The 22,243-nt window shown below is 40.9% G+C and overlaps 1 protein-coding gene across 7 annotated transcripts in view; it reads left to right on the forward strand.

The window, feature by feature from the left end:
- mast3b (microtubule associated serine/threonine kinase 3b) overlaps positions 1–22,243 on the forward strand; it is a 37,505-nt gene that overhangs the window by 2,895 nt on the left and 12,367 nt on the right. For 2 of the 7 annotated variants that reach the window (XM_026194231.2, XM_026194233.2), the window contains exons 1-8: positions 5,242–5,781; positions 9,783–9,871; positions 12,348–12,420; positions 14,599–14,619; positions 14,952–15,030; positions 17,361–17,518; positions 18,843–18,918; positions 19,194–19,403. In XM_026194231.2, the coding sequence (XP_026050016.2) occupies positions 5,696–5,781; positions 9,783–9,871; positions 12,348–12,420; positions 14,599–14,619; positions 14,952–15,030; positions 17,361–17,518; positions 18,843–18,918; positions 19,194–19,403 (792 nt within the window). In that variant the 5' untranslated portion in view covers positions 5,242–5,695. Of the gene's footprint in view, positions 1–5,241; positions 5,782–9,782; positions 9,872–12,347; positions 12,421–14,598; positions 14,620–14,951; positions 15,031–17,360; positions 17,519–18,842; positions 18,919–19,193; positions 19,404–22,243 lie in introns of those variants that run through there. The other 5 variants (XM_026194229.2, XM_026194228.2, XM_026194230.2 and 2 more) reach the window with 3 other exon arrangements.

Genomic DNA, 22,243 nt, shown 5'->3' on the forward strand with positions numbered 1-22,243 from the left:
AAATTAAAAAACAAAGAAACAAAAAAACCCTGACAATTTGCTGAACAGGTAATGTTAATGTTACTGTTAACATGGGCCAGCAAGTGTAATTAAATTTCATTTATTTCAGAATAATACAGCTCTTATTATTTGGTTGCTTTTGATCCTTTTATGCACTATTATTTCAGAATAGTGCATAAAAATGCACCAAATCATTCCTGACTGGATCGATATGACATAAAAAAAATCATAATTTGCTCATTTATATACATGACAATAACACAATCTGGGTGTGTTTTTTTCTGTTGCTTTTCCTATTTGAGAAAAAAAACGAGATCAGAAAAAGTCAGAAATATCATTTGAGTCGTGTGCTCTTTGTTGTCTTGTTATTGTTTTTTGGCATGTGAAGGTGCTTCTGTTTCACCAGTGAAGATGTGTCGTTTATTAGTTGTCTCTAAGTCTTAGTGGGTTGCTTGGCAACGGTGCTGGGTGCTGTGGAGGAAGGCAACACTGCAAACAGAGGCGGCTGCATCCAGCATGTTTCTGGATGTGTGAGCACCGCTAGGCTGTCACACCACACACTGAGCAGTAATGAATCTCATTTGCTCTCCTGAAAAATGAGCACAGTTTTTCTAGGGATGCAAAAAAACATGCATTCATTTGCACATGGACATAGTCTGATTCCACAGCATGACCGGCTCCATATTTGCTGGCTTCGTGTTTTTAACACCGTTTTGCATTTGTTTCACCACCCAGGCACATGCTCATTCTCTTGCATCAGATTCTGTATTTGTATGCAAATTTCTTATTTCCCAACATCAACCCTTGGATCAGATACTGTGATTGTGCTGCAGTTTGGCTTGAAGGAAAAAAAATGTGAGAAGACAACATGCCTTTTGCCTGGCGTAGGATTCATTTTCAGTATTACCCATTCTAATCTTTTGGCAGCATAGCCAAATCCTAAACCTAAACTACAGACAAGAACAAATTATGTTAAGCTGCCACACCCTAAATAGCCACCCGGTATGAGCTGTATATCCAATAAAACCTGTTTGATGACTCAAAAAAAGTAAATCACGTCAGAGTTTCTTTGTGTCAGGGTAGATGGAAGTTTATTTAAAATTTGACTGGAAACCAGTTCAAATTAGATTAAATAACATAAAGTGCCAAAGGTTTGGAAACAGGACCGAAAAATTCCAGCTATCTGGTAGAGTCACGTGAAAGAGAGAGTTTTTCATGTGAAAATTATTCATTAGCTTTAGCAGCAATAACTTGAAGCAATCATGATTTCATCAGTCTCTCACATCATCGTGGAGGAATTTTGGTCTACCTTTCTTTACAGCGTGGCTTCAGCTCACTGAAGTTTGCAGGCGTTTTAGCGTAGCTCTCTTAAGGTCTGTGCATAAATAGCCAGCATATAACCAAATCGTTAACGCCTCGATTCTTTTCTTTTTCAGCCATTCTGTTATAGATTTGTTGCTGTGCTTGGCTCGCCCCATTGAATTATCCATTTCTGGCCATAGCTCTCATCCACATGGCCTCACATTTGATTCTAGAATACTTTGGTATACGATGACTGCAATGTGCCCAGGCCTTGTGGCTTCAAAACAAGCCCACATCATCACTCCTCCTCCACCATGCTTGATAATTGATGTGAGGTATTTGTGCTGATGTGCTGTGTTTGATTTTTGCCAAACATGATGCCTTTGTAAACCCTAAGCTGTACTGCCATGTTCTTTTGATAGAGAAAAGGCTTTCTCCTGGCAACCATCACAAACAAGTTATACTTGTTTTGTGTTTTGCTAATTGCACTGTTATTGACTTTAACGTCTAACACACTAACTAAGGCCTGTAGAGTTTGAGTTGTAGCTTTTGAGTTTTTTGCAGTTTGCATTGCATAGTCTGACCTTGGGGTGAATTTGCTGGGTAGACTTGCAGATATCTTGAATGTTTTCACTTGTAAATACTTACTGTAACCTGATCGGCTGTGAGTTTTTCGAAAATGACCCTATAGACATTCTGTTTGCTGTGGTGACCCCTTGTGAGTAAGGGAGCAAGTGAAAGCAGCTTCTTCCGAGCATTTCACTGTCTTACCCTGAGGTGAATTTGCCTGGACGCCCACTCCTGGAAGAATGTGGCACTTTGTCCATACACACTTAAATGCTCCAGACCGGCAAACTGACAAATGTCTGCTTTTATAGAGGTGATGTTTACATTTGCTGATGATCGGTTGTCCTTACCCTTTTAATTCCTATCACAGCACATGAAGGTATGCTTAGACACGACTGCTCAGAATCCTGTAAAAACTCTGTTTTTCACATGACTTTATGTTAAAGCCTTTAATGAAAAATGGCCTGACTGTGTGGGAAATAATGTGCATAGAGACACTAACAGTCATGAATGGTATGTCAGTGGTAACAAAGTCATTTCACTGAAAATATCTATAAAATTCCACTTAAAGCTGCTGTGATGGAAAGTGCAGAAATGACCAAGCCTGAAAATATGCAATATTCTATCTTTGTTATCAGATAGGTTCAGACACAGACATGCCTCTTTTTGTCAAGGTAAGGTGCTTGGTTACAGTTAGCTTACAATAAAAGAAAGATTTCAGTTAGTTTTTGGGTCATAGAGATGACGAGATTACGTTTTAAAGAGTAACGTTATTATTATGTGCAGAGGTGTAAGAAGGTTTTATTTTTAGGCTTGGTTGGTCTGAGACTCTAACTTGACACTTCTAATCTTATACATAATGAAGTTTTAAGGTCAGGTAAAAAATAACTAACTACAAAAACAGTCGGGAAATAACTGTTGTACATGCAAACTTCTAATGATGACTTTAAATAGATGTGCTGCAGTATAACTAGAGAAACAAAAAGTTGCAGATCTATCTATCTATCTATCTATCTATCTATCTATCTATCTATCTATCTATCTATCTATCTATCTATCTATCTATCTATCTATCTATCTATCTGTCTGTCTGTGTGTGTGTGTGTATGTGTGTGTGTACGCGTGCGTACTAAGCCAAGAGTAAGTGCACAAGTACTGGATGTAGTTTGTGCAGTGGAATGTACCACTATTCAATAAGTTTATCTGGAACTTCCCTCTACCAGGCTCCTAATGGTATACCCCAGCAACATCTTATGCTGCTTTCACGTTTTGTAGGAAATTATCCCTAAGGTATGAATGCAAGCAGCATCTGTAAGTTTACTCGTATTACATCATAAAAGGATAGTTTGCAGGTTTGCAGCACAACTAATCATAAAACATATAAAGGCTGCTCTCTCTCTATATTACACGTTTTAATTATTCTTGGTCTATTTGGACAAGATTTTCTATGGAAACTTAAAAACGTAACAATGATCTTGCACTGTTGTTATTGTTTACATGGCAGTACACCAGGTTATTAAAGAAATACAGAAAAAATAAACTATTTTAAACAGGAGAACAAAAAAAAATTAGATTCATTTTCCAGTTCATTGCTAATTATTATGATTAAATGATTTTAAAAGGGGGATTGTTGATATCTGCATATTGTCCTGTCTCGTTTACACACAGGTTTACGCGACTATTTTTTTAATATTATGTTAATTTTGCAGTTATATGATTATAACCCTTCCACACAGAGAGGTATAATCATACATACTAAAAGAATTCAAGCTACGTTTTGACCTATCTGAAGCCTATATGAAAAGAGTGGCTGTCTCAGGCTAATGTAGGTTATAAATAGTCAAGATAGAAAGTAGAAAAAAACAGCTTTTAGCAGGTTTCTAGCACGTTTGCATGGTAGGAGTCAGCGTGGTTTGGATTTGTACTCCCAGTCTTCAGTGGTGTCAGTTTTTTTTCTTTGCTCTGCTTTTGTAATCTGAGCTGCAGCACCGTCTGTTAGAGTCTTTAGCTGCAGTTATGGCAAACCAACACTTCTCCCCCACCTCTGTTTCAAAATCCCAGGGTCATTAATCATACAGAAAACAGCATGACTGAAAGCTTTATTTTATTAATCTGCTACAGGAATGTTGTATTTATTTGGTATCTTTACATGACTCACACTTTCAGTCTTACAAATAATATTACTTTTGCATCTTTAGCAAAGACAGATAGACAGAAACCCCCTTACAGGCCAGCAAGTCTCATTTGTAGTCAGCACTGGGACCAACAAATCGGGGCTGGGTTTCTGACTATAACTGAAATTAATACCTTTGCTTCCACTCTGGGAAATTACTTAGCCAGATCCAGTGCACACTAAAATATTGCCATCAATGTTATCTTTTATGTTATCTTTTTGTGCATGTCCTGGCTAAAGTGAAGTGTTATTATTGGTATGGAATAAGAATAATTAGGACATTAACAGATCCCAAGTTTAGGCAAAGCTGCTTCTATTCTAGTTGTCTATTGTCCAATACACGTGAAAGCACTGAAACTGAAAGACAGCTCTGTTGACACTGATGACAATATACCTGCCCCACAACAGCCTAACTACAGTACACACAAATACAAATATATATACCCACAGCGCACATAAATGAAGTATTATTCATCAGGAGGTACAGTATGGTTGCATATTTGAATGTGGGGCTCATTGAGGATTATCTATTAAACTAAAATCAAACACTGCACCACGTGCACTCACAGTTTTTGATACCCAGTCACATTTATTGGGCAGAAATAGCAATCAGTTGTGCAAATACCAAAACAACTATTTGTGTAGCTGGATTTAAGTGCTTAAAGTTGAACCTTTTAGAACATGATTAACGCCACCTTGTGCTGATAGATTTACATTTATTTATGTTAGCTAATTATTAACAGAACCAATAACTCAGGGGGAAATAAAGACACTAAAACTAAAAATCAGTGTGTTGTGTGGTCTTTGGCTCCAACAATGAGTTTCATGTTAAGTAATCAAGGCTATACTGTCCACTTTAACTGTATGTTTAGCAGCAATTGGCTCTTCCTTGTTTGGCTAGCTGCACTGAAACTAGAAGATCCAGCTGTTAGTCATAATGTTCAGGTTTTAAAGCACTTTATGGATGAGAACAGAGTGGAGATATGGAAAAGAGCTGTTAAATCGAGTGCTGCACACAAAAATTAATATGAATACAATATACATACATTTTTAAACCATTGCATATGAGAATATAACTGGACTCAGAACTGTTTGTCAGGCTTTTAGGGGATTGCCACTGTCCATTTTAAACTGTTTTGTAAGAATTAGCTAACATAAGAGAAGCGACAAAAACACAAGTCAGTTAAAAAGCCCTAAAACTTGAGCAGACTTTTGCGGCAGTGCGTAGCGAACGTAACGAGCGGCGCTTGAACGCAGCACTTGTCTCCAGCTTCCTCACGCGCAGAGACACGCAGCGAGCGGACACGGTGTGGACAAAGTACCGCGGGCTGAGAGGCTGTTTTCAGCGGTATCGCTTAACCGACAAGCCGCGAAGGACGTGAAGTCCCGGGTGTAGCGCTTTCCGTCAGACCGGAGGATGTAACGGCTGCTCCGGAGATGTTGGGACGGCACGAGGCGGTTTGACTCCGGCTTGAATACAAACGGAACCGCCGAAAAGAAGAAGACGAAGAAGAAGCAGAGACGATGGTGGGGAGAGAAGCAGTATTAGCAGCAGCAGCTGGAGGGGGAGCGGATTTCACATCAAGTCGAGCTTGTGTTTTTTGAAACCAGCATAAACTTTAAACGAGGGGTTATGCAAGAAAATCCTCCAGCATGTCGGATCCGATTCACTGGTCTGCGGTGCCGAGCCAGAGCAAGTCCCCTTTTGTTTCGGTGTCGCTACTGAAGCGCTCGAAGAGGTACTTATCAGAAGTTGACATACCGGAGGTTGAAACTAGCCCACATAGCTATTTAGTCTTTAAAAGCTACCACATAGGATTACATTAGTCTATCCTAACTCACTCAAACGTCTCCGTTTACGTTTAACAACACGAGCTAGCTGCTGCTTCAGAGCAGCAACCCGATCGCTTGAACGTTAATCCAGTGTTTGCTCTCTGTTACTCTTTTGTTTTTGTGGTTATGAAGAAAACATCGTATCTGAAGCTGTTTGCAGATAATATTTGCTATAAAGCCAATATTCTCAGAGGCAGGAGCTTAAAATAATAGGCGCGGTGTGCAGTTTCCTTTGTTGAAATTGGATGTAGCATGACAGCAGGTCTGCATGTGTTTGTCAGTGGATGCACTTTGCAGCTGGCACATAAAGCTGTGTGGATAGACTAAATAATAAAATTATATGTGCGGATCCCTGTTTAGATTGGTGTGCTGCACGTTGGATTTGGGATTAGGGTTATAATGACTGCCTGGAAGTCATATTTAGGTGTAATGTATTGTGTTTACTGTTGGCTGACTGGAGATAAGGTCTGCACCTGTTAACTTCCTTGTGCAGGATGTCACACAGGATCACTAGTGATTAGTGTCATCCAGTGATTGATATGCTCTCCAGAACGTGCCGGGCACAGTCTGAAAAAGCCCCTCTGGCTATCAAATACTTTAAATGTGCAGCTGGACATCTTAGATATTGAGATTTTTTTTATCAGTGCATCCAGAAGTTATTTAATCAGGTGATTTTTCTCAATTCATCTTGTGGACTCTAAAACATCAGAAGGTATTTGCTTCATTTTATCTGCATCATAAATTTGGAACGGAGTGCTTGGACCAGCAACTTTGAAATGTCGAATTTCCTCCTTTTAGGGGATTATTTAGCATTCCCTCCTTTTTCCTTCTCAAACACACACACAGTGGTGGACATCTGTTGACCAAGCTGGGCCCGCGGCTGCGGTCAGCGTGCACACCCCCCCCTTCAGGCTTGAGTCCGGTGACAGAAGGGCATCCTTTTTGGATTGTGGCTCTCATGAGTTTTCTCTCTTGATCTGTCATGCTGGTGTGTCATGCATTTGCCTGCAGATTACAGTTGTAGTTACGTAAACGCGTCTCAAGGCAGAGGTGCTCTGAAGGCGGAAATTATCTCACTGGTTGAGTTAAATTCCAGTGGGCAGAGAAAAAAAACAAAACACATAAAAAACGCAAGCTGTGGTTCTTAACGCTCATCTGTATTGGGCTATGAATGCTGTATTTTTGGTAAGTGTTAAGAAAGGAAAGAGGAAAAAAAATAATAAAGTAAAGAAAGAATTAGCTCATCAATAGTATTAGGTTAACACGAGCTATTGAGCTTGAAAGGATGTGCAGCAGGTTAGGGTGATTAAAGGACCGGAATGGAAATGTAATAACGAGTGAATGGAGTGTGCAGAGAAGTTAGGAGTACTTAGAGGGCCTAATGAATGAAGGAACTGAGAGATTGAGGACAGATCGAGGAAAGCAAGTGAATAAGGAAGTGAAGAAGATTAGTGAGGAGAAGTGAGGGCAGCAGTGAAGGAAGATTAAGAGTGAAAAGGTGGTTATGTAAGCATGTCCAGCTGGCATACCTGTAGAGGTATGCAGATTTCCAGGAGAGAGGGCAGTGGCATTTTTAACCAGGCTGGTAATTACAATCTTGGAGAGCAAGAGGATGCCTGGGTAACTGAGAAGAAGTGTATTGATACCAATTTTCTAGAATGATGTGCAGGACTGTAGTAACACTATCAGCCATACTATCAAGATATGGTGAAAGAGTCATTAAAGGTAGATAAGAAGAGAAGCAGCACTATGGCTTCATGCTGAAAAAGAGCACGTTTGCTCTGAGGGTGCTGATGGAGAAGTGTAGAGGTCACAAAGATGCTCTGTAATGCATCCATTGGAGTATGAATTTGAATTTGAGGACTGTTTGAAGATGGTGGCACTGACAGGAAGACAAGCAGAGCTAAAGATGGAGAAGATCGGTATCAGAGGGACAGTTCAGGTTGACAGACAGAGAGGCAAGGTTGAGACGGTTTTGGACATCTGCAGAGGAGGGCTAGTGGAATTATTTGACTAAGGATGTTGGAGATGGAGTTGCCAGGAAGAAGGAAAAAAGGAAGACCTCAGAGGAGGCTCATGGATGTAGGGATGGAGGACATGCAGAGGGTTGATGCGACAGAAGAGGGTGAGAGGGAGGCAGATGATCCGCTGTGGTGACCTCTGAAGGGAGCAGCTGAAAGAAAAAAATGATAATAGGTCATTCAGCTGAAGAACTGTGGAGCTAATTTCATTTCAAGGCGTCAATCGTCCGTCTACAATTTTCAAGACTTGCTAGTTCTCCTACAGCATTGGTCACAATTGATCATCAAACGGGTCTTCTATCAAACTGTGGTATAGATCAAGGTCACATTTGTTATTTTCTGTGCAGTAACCTGTGAATTGTGGTGATACATTGGTATTCTGTTTATTATTTACTTGTCTGACAGCATTGCTGCTAGTATTAGCATTTAAATATTGGAAACTTATTGTTTAAAAAGGGATCTACTTTCTTTAGTTTCTTTCTCTCATATAATCTTGAGAAATACTAATAAAACGAACAGATGCAACATATGACTAAACAGAATGCTAAACACCCTTCTAATCTTGCGCAAAAGACAGTACAGTAGATCATTTTCAGACCCATTTGGTCAAGAATCGCCAAACACAGTGTTGTTTATTGGTTGTGTTTAAACCAGTAAAAAATTAAGCCTCAGGCTGAAGGTATATGGGTCCAGAAAATTAATGATCTTCAGATGACCTAAAGTGCAGGTCTTAGCATGTTGGTCCCATGTCGACATGGTTTTACTCTGGCTTCCCACCACAGTCACAAGCCACGCATGTTAGGTCAGCTGATGATCCTAAATTAGGCGTGGGTGTGATGGTGAGCGTGAATGTCGCAGTGAGTTAGCCCTGTGATAGGCTGGCACCCTGCAGTAGATTTGCAGCAATGTCTGAAAAAGGTCTTTTTTGCTAATTAACGATGGAAATTCCTGCCTTTAAAACAAACAGGCGATTGCAAGAAACAGTAAAAAAAATACTGAAATGAAATTAATAATGTAAGGACATCCTAAAGATGGTAAACACCGACAACAAATTTTGACGTGTTTTTCAGGAATATCGCTATGTTTGTTTTGTTTAATAATACGTAGTTATATGAGGATTGCACACTCTACATCCATGTCCTATCTCCACAGCACCATTTACCCCCATTTCTCCTTCCAGTGTGCACACAAAACAGACATGTTTTGGTGTTACTCTGTGTTTTTTCAACCGTCACAGCTTGGAGGATAACGGTCTGCTACGATAGAGGTCAAGTGTCTGCTTAATCTCCTCAGAGTTACACTGTCATGAGCCTTTTGTGTCGACAAGCTGCTGCTCAACACACATACTTAAAGCCAATCCGAAACACTGGAAGACTCAGATGACTCAGACCTGTAATTATAGGTGGAAGAAGTCAGGGCAGCAGCGATTACGCTCACTTTGAAGGAAACCAACAGGTTATTATTTTCTGGCATTGCCATATCGTTCTTCCCGTCAGTTAAAAGAGCTGCTGGTATTATCAGTGTGTTTCATACAGTGCTCTGTGTTAAGGTGTGGAGCTGCTGTCATTATTTTAAAAGTGAGAATGTTGCAGGTTTTAAAGGGACCTTGTTGAGGACATAATGAGAAGAAATAAAGCTTTGTTATTCACTGATCATGAACGTAACACTGCAACTAATTTGTCAGCATGCTGCTACACCTGCAGGGCACAGATTACCCTACTGAGGCCAATGTTAGGTTATTTTCATCTGCAGAATACAGCAGTCACTTAGTATTCAAACTACTACAGAAACACTTGTATATAAATTGTGATGGCAGATGCAGATAAGTGATATGTTTTGACTGTGACAGGCTGTTGAGGTTTCTCTTTTTGCTGTTTGTGCTCCAGCTGTCGCAGCAGCAACAGGAAGAGCCTCGGTGTCGGGACGCCGTCGCCTACGCTTTCCCGGCCGCTCTCTCCACTTTCACTCCAAACTGGTAAGACCTGTTTCAGTGTTTTCCAAAATCTCGGCACTGCACCGGCCAGTCAAACCGATGAAAGAATGAACTGTTGCTATAGAAGCGTTTGCTTTGCTTGTTTCCATCTCACCTTACCAGTGTTGAGAAGAAGGATTTTCAGAGTTGTACGACCCCAATCCCAAAAAAGTGCTGCGTAAAATGTATATAAATTCATAATGCAATGATCTGCATTTCTCAAAAACACATTAGAACATAGAAAATATCAGATTTTTAGAGTGAGACATTTTACTGTTTCGTGGCAAAAAATCAGAGCTTATTTTGAATTTGATGGCAGTGACGTATTTTAAAAGAGCTGGGACAGCAGCAACATAAGGCTGGAAAAGTGAGTGGTACTAATATGAAGCAGCTGGAGGAACATTTTGTAACTAATTAGGGTAATTGGCAAGTAACACGATTGGGTATAAAAAGAGCATCTTAAAGTTTCCCTGAAACAAAGATGGGCAGAGGTTCATCATTTGGCAAAAAACGCATCTAGAAATTGTGAAAGAATTTCTTAATAATGTTCCTCAACCTAAAATTACATAGACTTTCAAATATATCATCATCTACAGTACATAATATTGTCAAAAGAGTCAAAGAATCTGGAGAAATTTCTGTGTGTAAGGCAAAGGTAAAAAAATCAATATTAGATTCCTGCGATTTTCTGGCCCTGAGCCAGCACTGCTTTAAAAACAGGCATGATTCTGTCATGGAAATCACTACATGGGCAAAGCCATATGTGAACACGATTGAGAAACAACACTGTCTTCTTTGGGACAAAGCTCATTTAAAATGGTTTGGGCCAAAGTGGAAAGCTGTTTTGTGATCAGATAAATCATAATTTGAAATTATTTTAGAAATCCATGGAAAGGCACCATCAGTCTTAAAAAGTATTAACAAGTTTTAAATCAACGTTTGCTTTCATCCAGAGTACATCTTTCTCCTACAACCACTTGCTTTTCATAGTACAAGAGCTGGGTGCTGAACTGACCGGCCTGCAGTCCAGACCTTTCATCACTTGAAAATATTTTGTGCATCATGAGATGAAAAATACACTGAACAAGAGTCAAGACTGTTGAGCAAACATAATCCTGTATCAGACAAGAACTGGACAACATTGCTCTCCCAAAAGTCCAACAGCTGGTGTTCTCAGTTCCCAGACGGTTTCACACTGTTGTTAAAAGAAGAGCAGATGCTACTGTTACGTTCTTAGTCTAGGCGTGTATTGAACGCAACAAGAAATTGGCCCCACTCACGCACCACCCAAGAAAGAACACAAACAGTAGTATCTTTTAAAGTGCTAAGCAACCATTTATTTGCTTCAGCAGTGAGCATTGCCAAAAATAACAAACACAACTCCCTAAAGGTCCCTAAGCTTTCCTACACAAATGAAAAGCAACCAAAAGTGGTAAATATGGCCCCCTCCAAACTTTTGGTGATGTGTTGCTGCTCAAATTTAAAATGACCTCGTGTTTTTCTTCGATATGTTCCATATCGGCGTGTTTTCTAAGTTCTGTCGTGAAAGACTGCCGACCACTTATTTGTTTGTATTTCAGACTAGTCGACTAGTCTACAAGTCTGAAAAATACTGACTACAACCGTTAATTTTCTACATCAAGTGCTGCAGAACAGCATTTGTTCACCCAGCTGGCATCTGTATTGCTTCCCACCTTAATTATTTTCAGCCTAACATCACAGATAGACAGATGGGGGCTGCTGTTTGCCAGGGTTGAATTCTCGTCTTGTCTTCTAAAAAAAAGAAAAAAAGAAGAATCACTGTTGAGTCTACAAATAACAGAGAACTTAGTGAAGAACTAGTTTTAAGTTGTATCTTTAACACTTTGTTACGAGCTGCCTTGTAAGAAACACAATATTTTCTAATTTCTTTAGATGAATTTATGAAAAATACCAAAGATAACTCAGTTTGAAGGCCATAAAATAGCAATTTTCATGAAATTGTAACCTAGTTAAGGGACAGGAGATACTGAGATGCTTGATGTTGCCCTCCTGCTTTCGAAATCAGCGGCAGATGCTCTAAAGCCCCTGAATGCAATGAAGCAGCAGGAAAAAATAACGTTCGTATCCTCATAACAGCAGTATGTAGCTGTGCTTCCTTTTGAACTCAATCACGCTAAGGATGAGCTAATAATGGAGTGCAGTCGCACTCTAATTGGGCACTCAACACTCGCATGTAAACACACTATGGTCTCTAGTGTACCCAAATCTGCAGACTCAAACAAAGCCAAGCAGGATGAGGCTTCTCCATGAATCGAGAGCCTTAGTAGACTGGAAGCAACATTTGAAAAAGTAATATCAAAATGATATGTTGGACCATTCGTGCTAGTTTTGCACTGATGATAGGTTACTGCATAAACATGATGTTATCTGTTTTCCGTTCCATTTTCTCGTATGTTATTACAGTGCTAACTTTCATTTATGTTTTTATGTCTTTCAGCCGCCAGCAGTCCTTTAGACAGTCCACGAAATGTGTCGACCAGTGCCTTCCTCAACTTTCCATTTGCCCGAAGGTATGTCGGCAATGCTTCTTAAAAATTGTTCCCCTGGAGTTTAGTGTTTGCTTTATTGCCGTTTTTAATCATGCTTGTATTCTGTTGGATGATGGACATTAATCAGCATCACTGCTGTTAAGAGAAAGCCACATGTTGAATGTGGCAGAAATACTGCAATGAAACTTAAAAGTAAAAAGGTCATGTGTCATTCGATTAAAAGTTTGAACCATAAAATCCATCATATTACACTTGTATACAAAGTAAAATCAGCACAACAACAAGTGAGTATTTTTAAAGATATAATTAAAATCAATCGCTTTATGATGTATTTTTGAAGTTCCTGGAACTGGCAACTCTTACAGTGAAGGTTGTTGGGATTGTGCTGGTAGAGGATGATGTCAAGGGTCAACAGTGGTCGAAGTTAATGGTGCTAGCACATCAGTCAAGTCAACTTTAGTCTGGTTTTCCCCTTTTAAGAAGAAGAAACCACCTGTCAAAGTTTTCTTCTTGTTAAAAGAAAGCTTTTCTTTCCCACTACACGTAGGGGGTCGTGTAGTTGTTGGGGTTTCTTACTAATATTTGAGGGTCTTTACATTGTCTCCCCTGACGATATGTCCTCTGAGGCAGCTGTTGATTTGAATTGGTACTATATAAATAAAACTGAATTGAGTTAGGTAGTCGTTTTTTGATCTCTGAATCACCTGGGCCATTGTTTCGCGTTACGTCTTTGTGATTTATTACTGTGAATCCAAATCAGAAAAGTACACACTTAAAAAAATGACTAAAAAAAAAAGCTAACACAGGATCACGGACTTCATAAAAGCAGCGAGAGGAAAACAGCAGAAAGGTGACTGAGGCTGACTCAGCCGGGAGCGCTCCCCACCATCCTTAACGCTGCAGACTCCTCGGCAGGATGAGTGAAGTCAGATGGAGGGTACCCCCCCTTACTCACGCATCATTCAGCCCGGTTCCCATGGCAACATGCTTGTCTCGCTCCAGGCGTGCGTAGCCGACAAGTGAGGCAGTACCTTAAAGACACCCGAGAACAGTCATTAAAAACTTATAAGCAGGTTCAGGTGCTGTGGACTGCTCTGAGAACACATCATAGCTTGCCAACAAAATAACAGGCACTAGGTAAATATTTATTCATTAAATATTTAGATTTCCTCCTGTTGTATAAAAAGCCAGTCAAATTAAAGGTCAGTTAATGTCTTTTAAAAAAAAAAAAATTTCATATACACAGGAATGGCCCTCGACTTATCTTGATAAGCTGAACTTAGACTTGACTCTAAATTCATGCCGATAATAAATTGTTGTGCGATACTTTTCTTATTATCTCATCCTGTGTCATATATCTATTCCTAACCGTCACTGTGCTGCAATAAAATAGACTCACAGCCATGAAGAGAACTCTTTTTGTTACTGCGTGAAGCTCTGGTTGTCCTGTTGTCACCATTTAATGAGACCCTTTAGTGGAAGAAGAGATTCATGAGTATAATCCGTCTGCTGTTGTTGTTTTTGTGGCAGTCAAAGCTTTTTATTAATTTACTAAATCTGTCCCGATCTATTTAACACTATTTGTCAGGGTTGTATGCTTTTTTTCTTAAGGGGGGAAAAAGGCAACGAGTTTCTGCTACGTTATACGACAGACGCCTTTGCAGTATTTTTGTGTGATTTGATAAACTAAAGCGTGTTGATGCTGGTGATTTTCCTTTGGCTCAGGCTAAAACTCTCTGCCTAAGCAGGAAAAGCCCTGCTCTTGAAGTTTGCCACTCAGCCTATGCAGCTGCACTTGATTCTCCATACAATCTGTGTGAAAGTTTAGTGCAGTCCTTGCATCATTTCTCTGCGTGCAAATGCCAAATAACATAAACATACTCCCACCGCCACCCTTTTTTGCAGCTGTACAGTCCAATCTGCAGGTTCGTTCTTTCCAGCTTTGAAGTGAAGGGCTCTTCCTGTTATGTAACACACATCCTCAAATTAATTTAGTTTGCTCTCCACTCTTTGTATCTGGACAAATGAAAAGTGGCAAGGAAGGCAACATTGTCAGTACTAATCCCTCAGCCGAATGCCAGAGGTCACAGGTTCATTTGTGCAAGACTCTTAAAACTCACTGAAACTCACTTCTCTGCTTTTCTCTTTCTTGTTTTCTTTTTTTTCTTGTCCTTCTTTCCGTTGCTGTCGTGATCGCAGCCACTTGGCTCGCGCGGACAGGTAGCTTCTTCTCCAATTCTTGCACCCTGTCTTTATGTCTAAACTTTTCTGTCGTGTGTTTTACACAAAAAATATTTGTCCTTCATAAATTCTTATTGCTTGATTATTGAAATCAAGTGATGAGAGAAAGGGAGGGAGGGAGGGAGAAATGGGCATTTATATTTTTAGATATATATATGTGGGGGGGAAAAGACATAAATTTCATGCTCATGTAGTCACAGGACACCTCCGTTGTCTGTTATGTAACAGGTTTCACATATGAAATGCTATGAAATGCTAACTAATGCCTATGCCGCTGAGGCTTATGTAATGTGCATGTCTGCTTCCCTCAGAGCCGAGGGCCGACGATGGTCCCTGGCGTCCCTCCCTTCGTCTGGCTATGGAACCAATCCGCCGAGCTCCACCGTCTCGGTAAGACACCCGGAAAAATGGCGCCATCGTCCCCCGGTCACAACATGGCAGCCAGGCGATTCTAACACCTCACTCAGCCCAAATAGCACATTGGTTTATGCAATAAGGGACAGTGAATGCCAAGACTGATGATGACAAACCGCTAATTGTTTTCCTCCATCGTCTGCTTCAGTGAGTCATTCTCCAAGTCTGTGGAACTCGGTGTAAGAAGTAACACACACACACAGTCTGCGTGGATGCATATTAATGAGGAGAGGAGGGGAAGGAAATTTAAATAATTTCAGGAACTTTTTATTTTTTTTGACAGCCTTTATTAAAAACACAAAACATCATAACATCACATTAACAGTACACTGAGACATTAGTGTTTGGTAGCTTTAAACAGCATTTTTGAGCAACAGGATGTCACAGTGATTCAACCAGATGTTTTTAAAAGACTGCGAATTGTCTTATTGCAGAATAAAGCCATAATTGTATTTACTGGATGATGTCACCAGACGGCAGTCAGATGAACAGTTCGTAATGGCGGCAGTCTGCCAAGTCTTTGAAAGTCTGCTGTGTGAAGCTCTAATAAGGAGGTTTATTGGGCCGACCCGGGCATAGCCCCAGAGGTCAGTGGGGACAAAAGGGCTCTTCAGTGGCCCCCGCTGCCCTCTTTATACTGAGGCTTTAGAAAGAGACTTCGCAGATGCTGTCCCTCTGGCCCCGTTCTGTTCACGACACATGGACCGCAAAATGAAACAGATTGCCGGCAACAGACACCGTCCCCTATTTTGCTTGAAAAGATGTTACTCTCTGCCTCGGTAGACATGGAAGATGACTGCAAATAATAATAATGCCTCTGTAGGCTTTTGGTTTTTTGGTCACCTAAATTCATATACATTGTGAATTTGGATTTCGGGCAAATCTTCACAGGTACCTGATCTATTTTATGAGAATGCATAAGTGGAATATTCTGATCTGAAAGATGCTATGTGGAATTATTTTAAATCACTGAGTTCATTCGTTATGTCTTTTAAACAATTATAACCTTTCAGTGTGTTGTTTTTCAGCTGGTCTGAAAAGAAACTAGACTCTTATGTTTCATAGCATATCACAGATCTTTCCAGATTCAGTTACTCTCACTGAAGTAGTGCATCCATCCATCCATCCATCAGTATCCAGTTCAGGGTTGCAGGTGGTCTGGAGCCTATTTTAGCTATCATAGTGCAAGAGGCAGGGTACACCTCGGACAGGTCGTCAGTCTGTTGTAGAGCCTGTAAAATACAAAGAATAAAGATTGTCCAAGCAGAAAATCACAGTACTGCAAAGGAAAAGAGCACCTTCTCATGGGAGAGCAGGGTTTGAAACCCGAGTGAAGCCAGAACGCAGCACATGCGTAGGCCTGTGCTTGCCTAGTAAGACGAGCTTAGCTTTAATTTTATTTTTTCCCCTTCGATGATCCTTTAAGTCAGGCTCACAATGCAGACCAATTTCAGTTTGCTGTTGTCCTTTGCTTTGCCCGACTTGCCTGAACCTGTTTGTGATCTTCAGTCTTAGCAGCCTACCTTGTTGAGTGATGCCACCTGAAAAGCAGACCGGCAAATTGCAACATTAGTTGTTTTTCTTCTTTTGCGAAAGCAGCCCGCAGTGGTTACAGGGCCGATGCTGCGTATTGCAACATGTAAAGCTGGCTTAGCTTGCACTTACTAATCGTGAACACAGCAGCAAATCTTTGCCAGTTTGGGAAGCTGTTGGGCTTTTGTAGTGTTGAGGTGAAGATCCTTTCTCGGGGATTTTCAGTCTTAAGTCATTTTTGAGTTCATTTAAATATTTTCCCACTCTTTAGAAGCACTGCACAAGATGATGGGTCGGAAGTAAAGATTTGGATACTTTAACATTTATTCAAATGTCAAAACAAGTAGCTCAGAAGGGCTGAAGAGATACTGCTCGTTGTTTTGGTTAAATCAGCCTCAAAAGAAGCTCAGTATTAAATGTGAAAATAGATGTATTTTTCTTATTTGATGGATTCCAAGAAACTTGATTCTTTTCATCTGAACGCAGAGTTTTCAGCGGGAGAAACTTAAGCTCATGACAATTTGCATATTAATGATGATGAAACTGACCTCACGACCCATTGTTAGTCAATGGTGCCAGTTTCGGTCACTATGTAGTGTTTATAAGGTTGGGGAAACCTGCAGTCAGCTGCAAGTCACTTGGCTGAGTGATAAAACGTTTCTCCCACTGAAACCGCAACATGTAGATGAACAGAATCAACTTTCTGGGGTTTGTTTACCTTGATGATTGAACATCCTTCAAGACATTTGATTAATTTCTTTCTGTGTGCGCAGTCCTCCTCCTCGTCCCAGGAGCGTCTCCACCAGCTTCCCTACCAGCCGACACAAGACGAGCCTCACTTCATCTTCAAGCACTTCCGCAGCACAGACAGCATAACAGACGAGGACGGACGGCCCTCGCCGGTGGTACGACCGCGGTCTCGGAGCCTCAGGTGGATAATTGACACAGAACTGAACAAACTAAAAAAACGTGCAATTAAACTTTGTTTAGGGTAGCCATTTTTAGTTATTTATTCAGTTACTGAAAACATAAAGTGTAAAGTAATGACAGGATCACTATTTTAAGACGACCTTCTGACACCGACGGAAGGATCCACACGGAGATGGGAGAACCTCTCACAGCCTCCTGTCTGTTTTGTTCAGATTGTTTCTTGTTCTACCATCAAATTAAAAACATGTAATGTTTCACACAGATTAAATGCAGTAATCCGTCCGAAAGGATTAACTACCTACATTTCAGATTAACTTTGGACAGCGACTACAGAACACGAGCGCTGTTGTATCATTTATAGACTGTCAGATTTGAAGACGCCTTCAAGCGCCAGTTTTGGCACCTCAGCTGCCTCCGATTGATCGCACATGCCCGTTGGCCGGCAGGCAGGTGGAGATCTGACTGCAAAGCGGTGCGTTTTTGACAACTTTTGTCTGTTGGCTCTGCTCCGTGCTGTTTGTGCAGTGCCTGAGTGCTCTGTGTTCTGGCACCATGGTGTGCCGCGCGTGGGCGTGCTAGCTAACAGAGCGCCTCGGGGATCATCGTCTCATAGCTGCTGAACTGTAGTCGAGGGTGGTGGGTGTCTGATGCGGCGAACTGCAGCGAGCTTTGCAGCAGTGTGTGTTGGGCAGAAGCCATCCAGTAAAACAGAGGCGTCTTTTATGACAAGAAGAAGAAAAAAAAGACTCTGGGAGTCTGTTTGCAAGTGATAGGTTTTCCCTCCATCTGTTCTGTTTGAAGCTTCATCAAGCAAGATTTCTCTGTAAAAATACACCTTCCCTTTGGCCTCAATGCTGGAGTGGTGCTGCAGCGAGTGACTAATTATTTGATGTCGATGATTCACACAGTTTTGGCTAGAAGAAACCTCTGCTGCTGCCGGTACGGAAGCATCTTAAAGTGAAACATCAAAACCTGACAGTGAAATCCACCTTGATTGGAGCTTAAGCAGCTTAAGAGCCACCAAACCTGAATGTTGTCTCGCAGGCTGACATCAAAAGTATCGTTGATGCTGACCTCAAAACCCTCGTTCAGTCACACTCAGGCTATTAGTTAAGAGCCGACGTGTGTGTGTTGGTTGGATTGAACTAAACTGACTGCTGGCCATTTCGAGGGAACTGCGATGGCCTCGATGACATAACCACTCTTCATCGCCATTTAATAGCTTAGAAGAGAAATGCAATGAACTGTGTAGTAGTAATAATAATAAATGTCTCTGTGTTGATCAGTTGCAATGTACTAATTTGTTGTGTTTTGCTTTTTCGTAGCCCGGGCCGATCAAGTGTTTCCTTCGATAATGAGATAGTCATGATGAACCATGTTTACAGAGAACGTTTTCCAAAGGTACGTACAGGATATCTGTAACTTTGCATTCTCAACGAAGACATATTCAAACCAGAAACACACTTTGCATTTCTCCTGTTGTTGTGTGGAGCGTCCTGAAGCCTTTTTGGGTTTTGGTTTTGTTTCAATAAGGAGAAATGCTTTTAAACAAGCTTTTAAAGCCCACTTTTCAACATTTGGAGAAATTCTTTTTAATTTGCTGTAGAGAGAGGTTAAAAAATGATTATCAGTGCTCGTTTAATTGTTCTAACTCTGTGTTTGTGTGCTCCCTGCAGGCCACAGCCCAGATGGAGGAGCGCTTGTTGGAGATTGTCACACATTACTCTCCAGACAGCTCCCTCCGGCTGGCTGACGGGGTGTTGGGCTTCATCCAGCACCAGTTGGTGGAGCTGGTCAGAGACTGTCTGGATAAGTCCCAGAACGGCCTGGTTACCTCTCGTTACTTTGTTGAGCTGCAGGAGAAGCTAGACAAGCTGCTACACGAGGTGAGAATCCCTCAATCTGACATAGGGTGCATCTGAAAGGCATCCACACTGCTGAGGTGTATCTTCTAGGAAGCTGAGGGGTAACTGGCCACCACCAGTATTTTGTCATTAATTAACTGAATCCATTTTGGAACAAAGCTGTCACATGACAAAATGTGGAACAAGTAAAGACCTGTGAATGCTTTCCAGTTACACTGGAGGTTTTGCAGGACTGATGAGAGAAGCGGTGCAGGCCAAATGCTCTCTCTGGTTTTAAGCAGCAGCTGATGAACTGATGCTGAACTCTTTAATTCGGGTGTGATGACGTTTTGAAAGAGGATTGATCGAGCCCCGGTGAAATGTGCAATCAGGCATGCCTCTCCAGTGATAGCCAACGGCACACACAATAGATCTCTTAGTGGAAATTTTCAGTGATGCTGAGAGGCACTTTTGTCACAGGTCTTATGCATGTTGTGTTAGTTTCTATAGCAACCTCTTCCCGTGTTTCTCTGCGTGCTTTCAGACAGCAGGCACGGCTAACTCTCTGTACTTCCAGCTGAACTGATAAGTCTGTTCCCGCACAGTGGAGCAAATGTCATATATTTACGCACACACACGCACGACTTGATTTGTGTGCCAAGGCCACTTTGTTAAAAAGGGCAACAGTTTTTTCCAGAAAGTTTTCTCTGGGTCTTTGTCATGCAGTATATGCAGGGGGCCCTGTGACAGGCTGGGGACATGTCCAAGGGGTGTCCCGCGTCTCACCCTGTGACAGCTGCGCAGGCTCCAGCCCTCCACGTGGATACACGGCTGCGGTGTTGCCTGAAAAGTGACACATTTTTTATTAATTTGTTATAAAAATCTTGTACATTACAGGAAGCAATGCACAAAAAGTAGCTTTGTGAAAGAAACACCTGAACAGTGCTCTGGACTAGATTAGAGGTTAGAGATTAGATGAAACTTTATTAATCCCTCGGGTGTGTTCCTCCGGGAAATTCAGTTTCCAGTAGCACAGCACCGGCAGAAGTTGCATGTTACAGATACAATAAAGGGGAATGAGAGCAAGGATATAAACATAAAGACTATAGCCTATTTTAGTAACAATTATTAATAATCATTCACTGCTCTCTATTTCCCATATCTGGACTTCTTCGGGTTTGTGATTGTGCTCTGGTCCCATCATAACAATTACAAACTATGCTTAAACTGCATTTAATGCTTTATTGGCTGTGGGGTACAAAATGTTTTTCTAGTCTATTTGTCCTTGATTTTATTATCTTGCCTGATGAGAGCACTTTACACTAATTATAATTTGGGTGTGATGAGTCATGCAAAATTTTGGGGGCTTTTCTGAGACAGCGGGTGTTTGAAGTTCCTGCAGTAAGGAAACGATTTCCTGGACGACCTTTTTGAACCACCCGGAGAGCTTTCCAGTTTGCCAAAAAAACGTGTTGTAGTAGTAGCAATTTTATTGATTACATTTGATTACATGTAAATTCAAGAAGAAGACAAAAACATAAAAATGATACCTTAAGGCAGTGAAAACAAAATAAAAACAACAAACAACAACAAAGCAACAACACCTGTAAGGCTGGGTGAATGAAAAGGTTTTAAGTCTGTTTTTGAATTTGTACACAGTTGTAATTGATCTCAGGTCAGCAGGCAGCTTGTTCCAAAGAACAGGACCACAGTAGCTGAAAGCACCTTCAGCACATTTACATCTGATTCTGACAACAGTTAAAGAATCCTGAGAGGGCTGACCAGGTGCTAGACAGTAGGATTTCTGTCCGGCATAGAAGGAGGTCATAGGGCACAGTAACAAAAACACTTTTTGATAGCATCATTAATTATCTGATGAAGATATTCCTCTTCATTCCGGGAAATACGTAAAACTTTTACCATTTACCCCCATTTAGGCCTGTTCTGGGCTAACTGTTGATCCTCTGATTCTGTGTCAGAGCCTCCCCTTTCAGCTCAGCTGTTAAGTAGCAAAAATAATGTCTGTTTATTGGCTAAATATTTTTGTGTACATTTGTCTTAAAATCCACTTTTCTTTGTCTTCTCATCGATCTGTTCTTTTGTTCGTCAGTGTTGATCACGAGGAACTGTGGGGATACTGCACTTTGTACGGTATAGCAGTACTCACTGTAAATATGGATAGCACTAGGCAGTGATTTCAGGCACAGACATGGCCTGTATCACAGTTACGTACAACAGAAAAGCTTTAACAAGAGTTTAGAGCAGGCAGGAGAAAGCCTGTGACCGTAAGGTTTGAGTAACTGCTGTCTTTCTTAACTTACACATTACTACACTCACTACCAGAAGGTTAAAATATAATCCACACAAACCTAAGTGTAGACAGAAATGACGATCACAGCCACAGGAAGCTTGGCAGATTGTGAAAGAGTATCTCATGTTTCAGAAATGCTGGTAGACAGGTGTAGTAGCAACATTTCCTTTAGGGCCACTTTCTTGAGTCTGTATCCTCATATTTGACAGGTGGCTGAGATTAGTAATAGTCTTGTTGTGCAGGAAGCTTCAATTAGCTCTCATATGACTGGATCACAAATACACAGTGTGCTGTGCTGCTGTATCGTCACCAGAACAGGGTGTTTCTCTGTTATTATAGAAGAAACTGAAAATGACTCACGAAGACTCCGCCCACCCACCGCGGATTATTCTGATAATTGCTCTTCGTTTGAAGTGGCGTCATTTCTGATGTAATTCTATCAGGCGGCACCTGTTTTCATGTTTTTGTTAAAGCCCTATCCACTTCCTTAGAATTTTATATTTATTTTTATTTCACTGTTTCCCCATAAAGCAGTGCTCTTGTATTTCTCTTTTTTTTATAGCTTTTTTTT

Source organism: Astatotilapia calliptera, chromosome 15, assembly GCF_964374335.1.
Source record: "Astatotilapia calliptera chromosome 15, fAstCal68.1, whole genome shotgun sequence".
NCBI lineage: Eukaryota > Metazoa > Chordata > Actinopteri > Cichliformes > Cichlidae > Astatotilapia > Astatotilapia calliptera.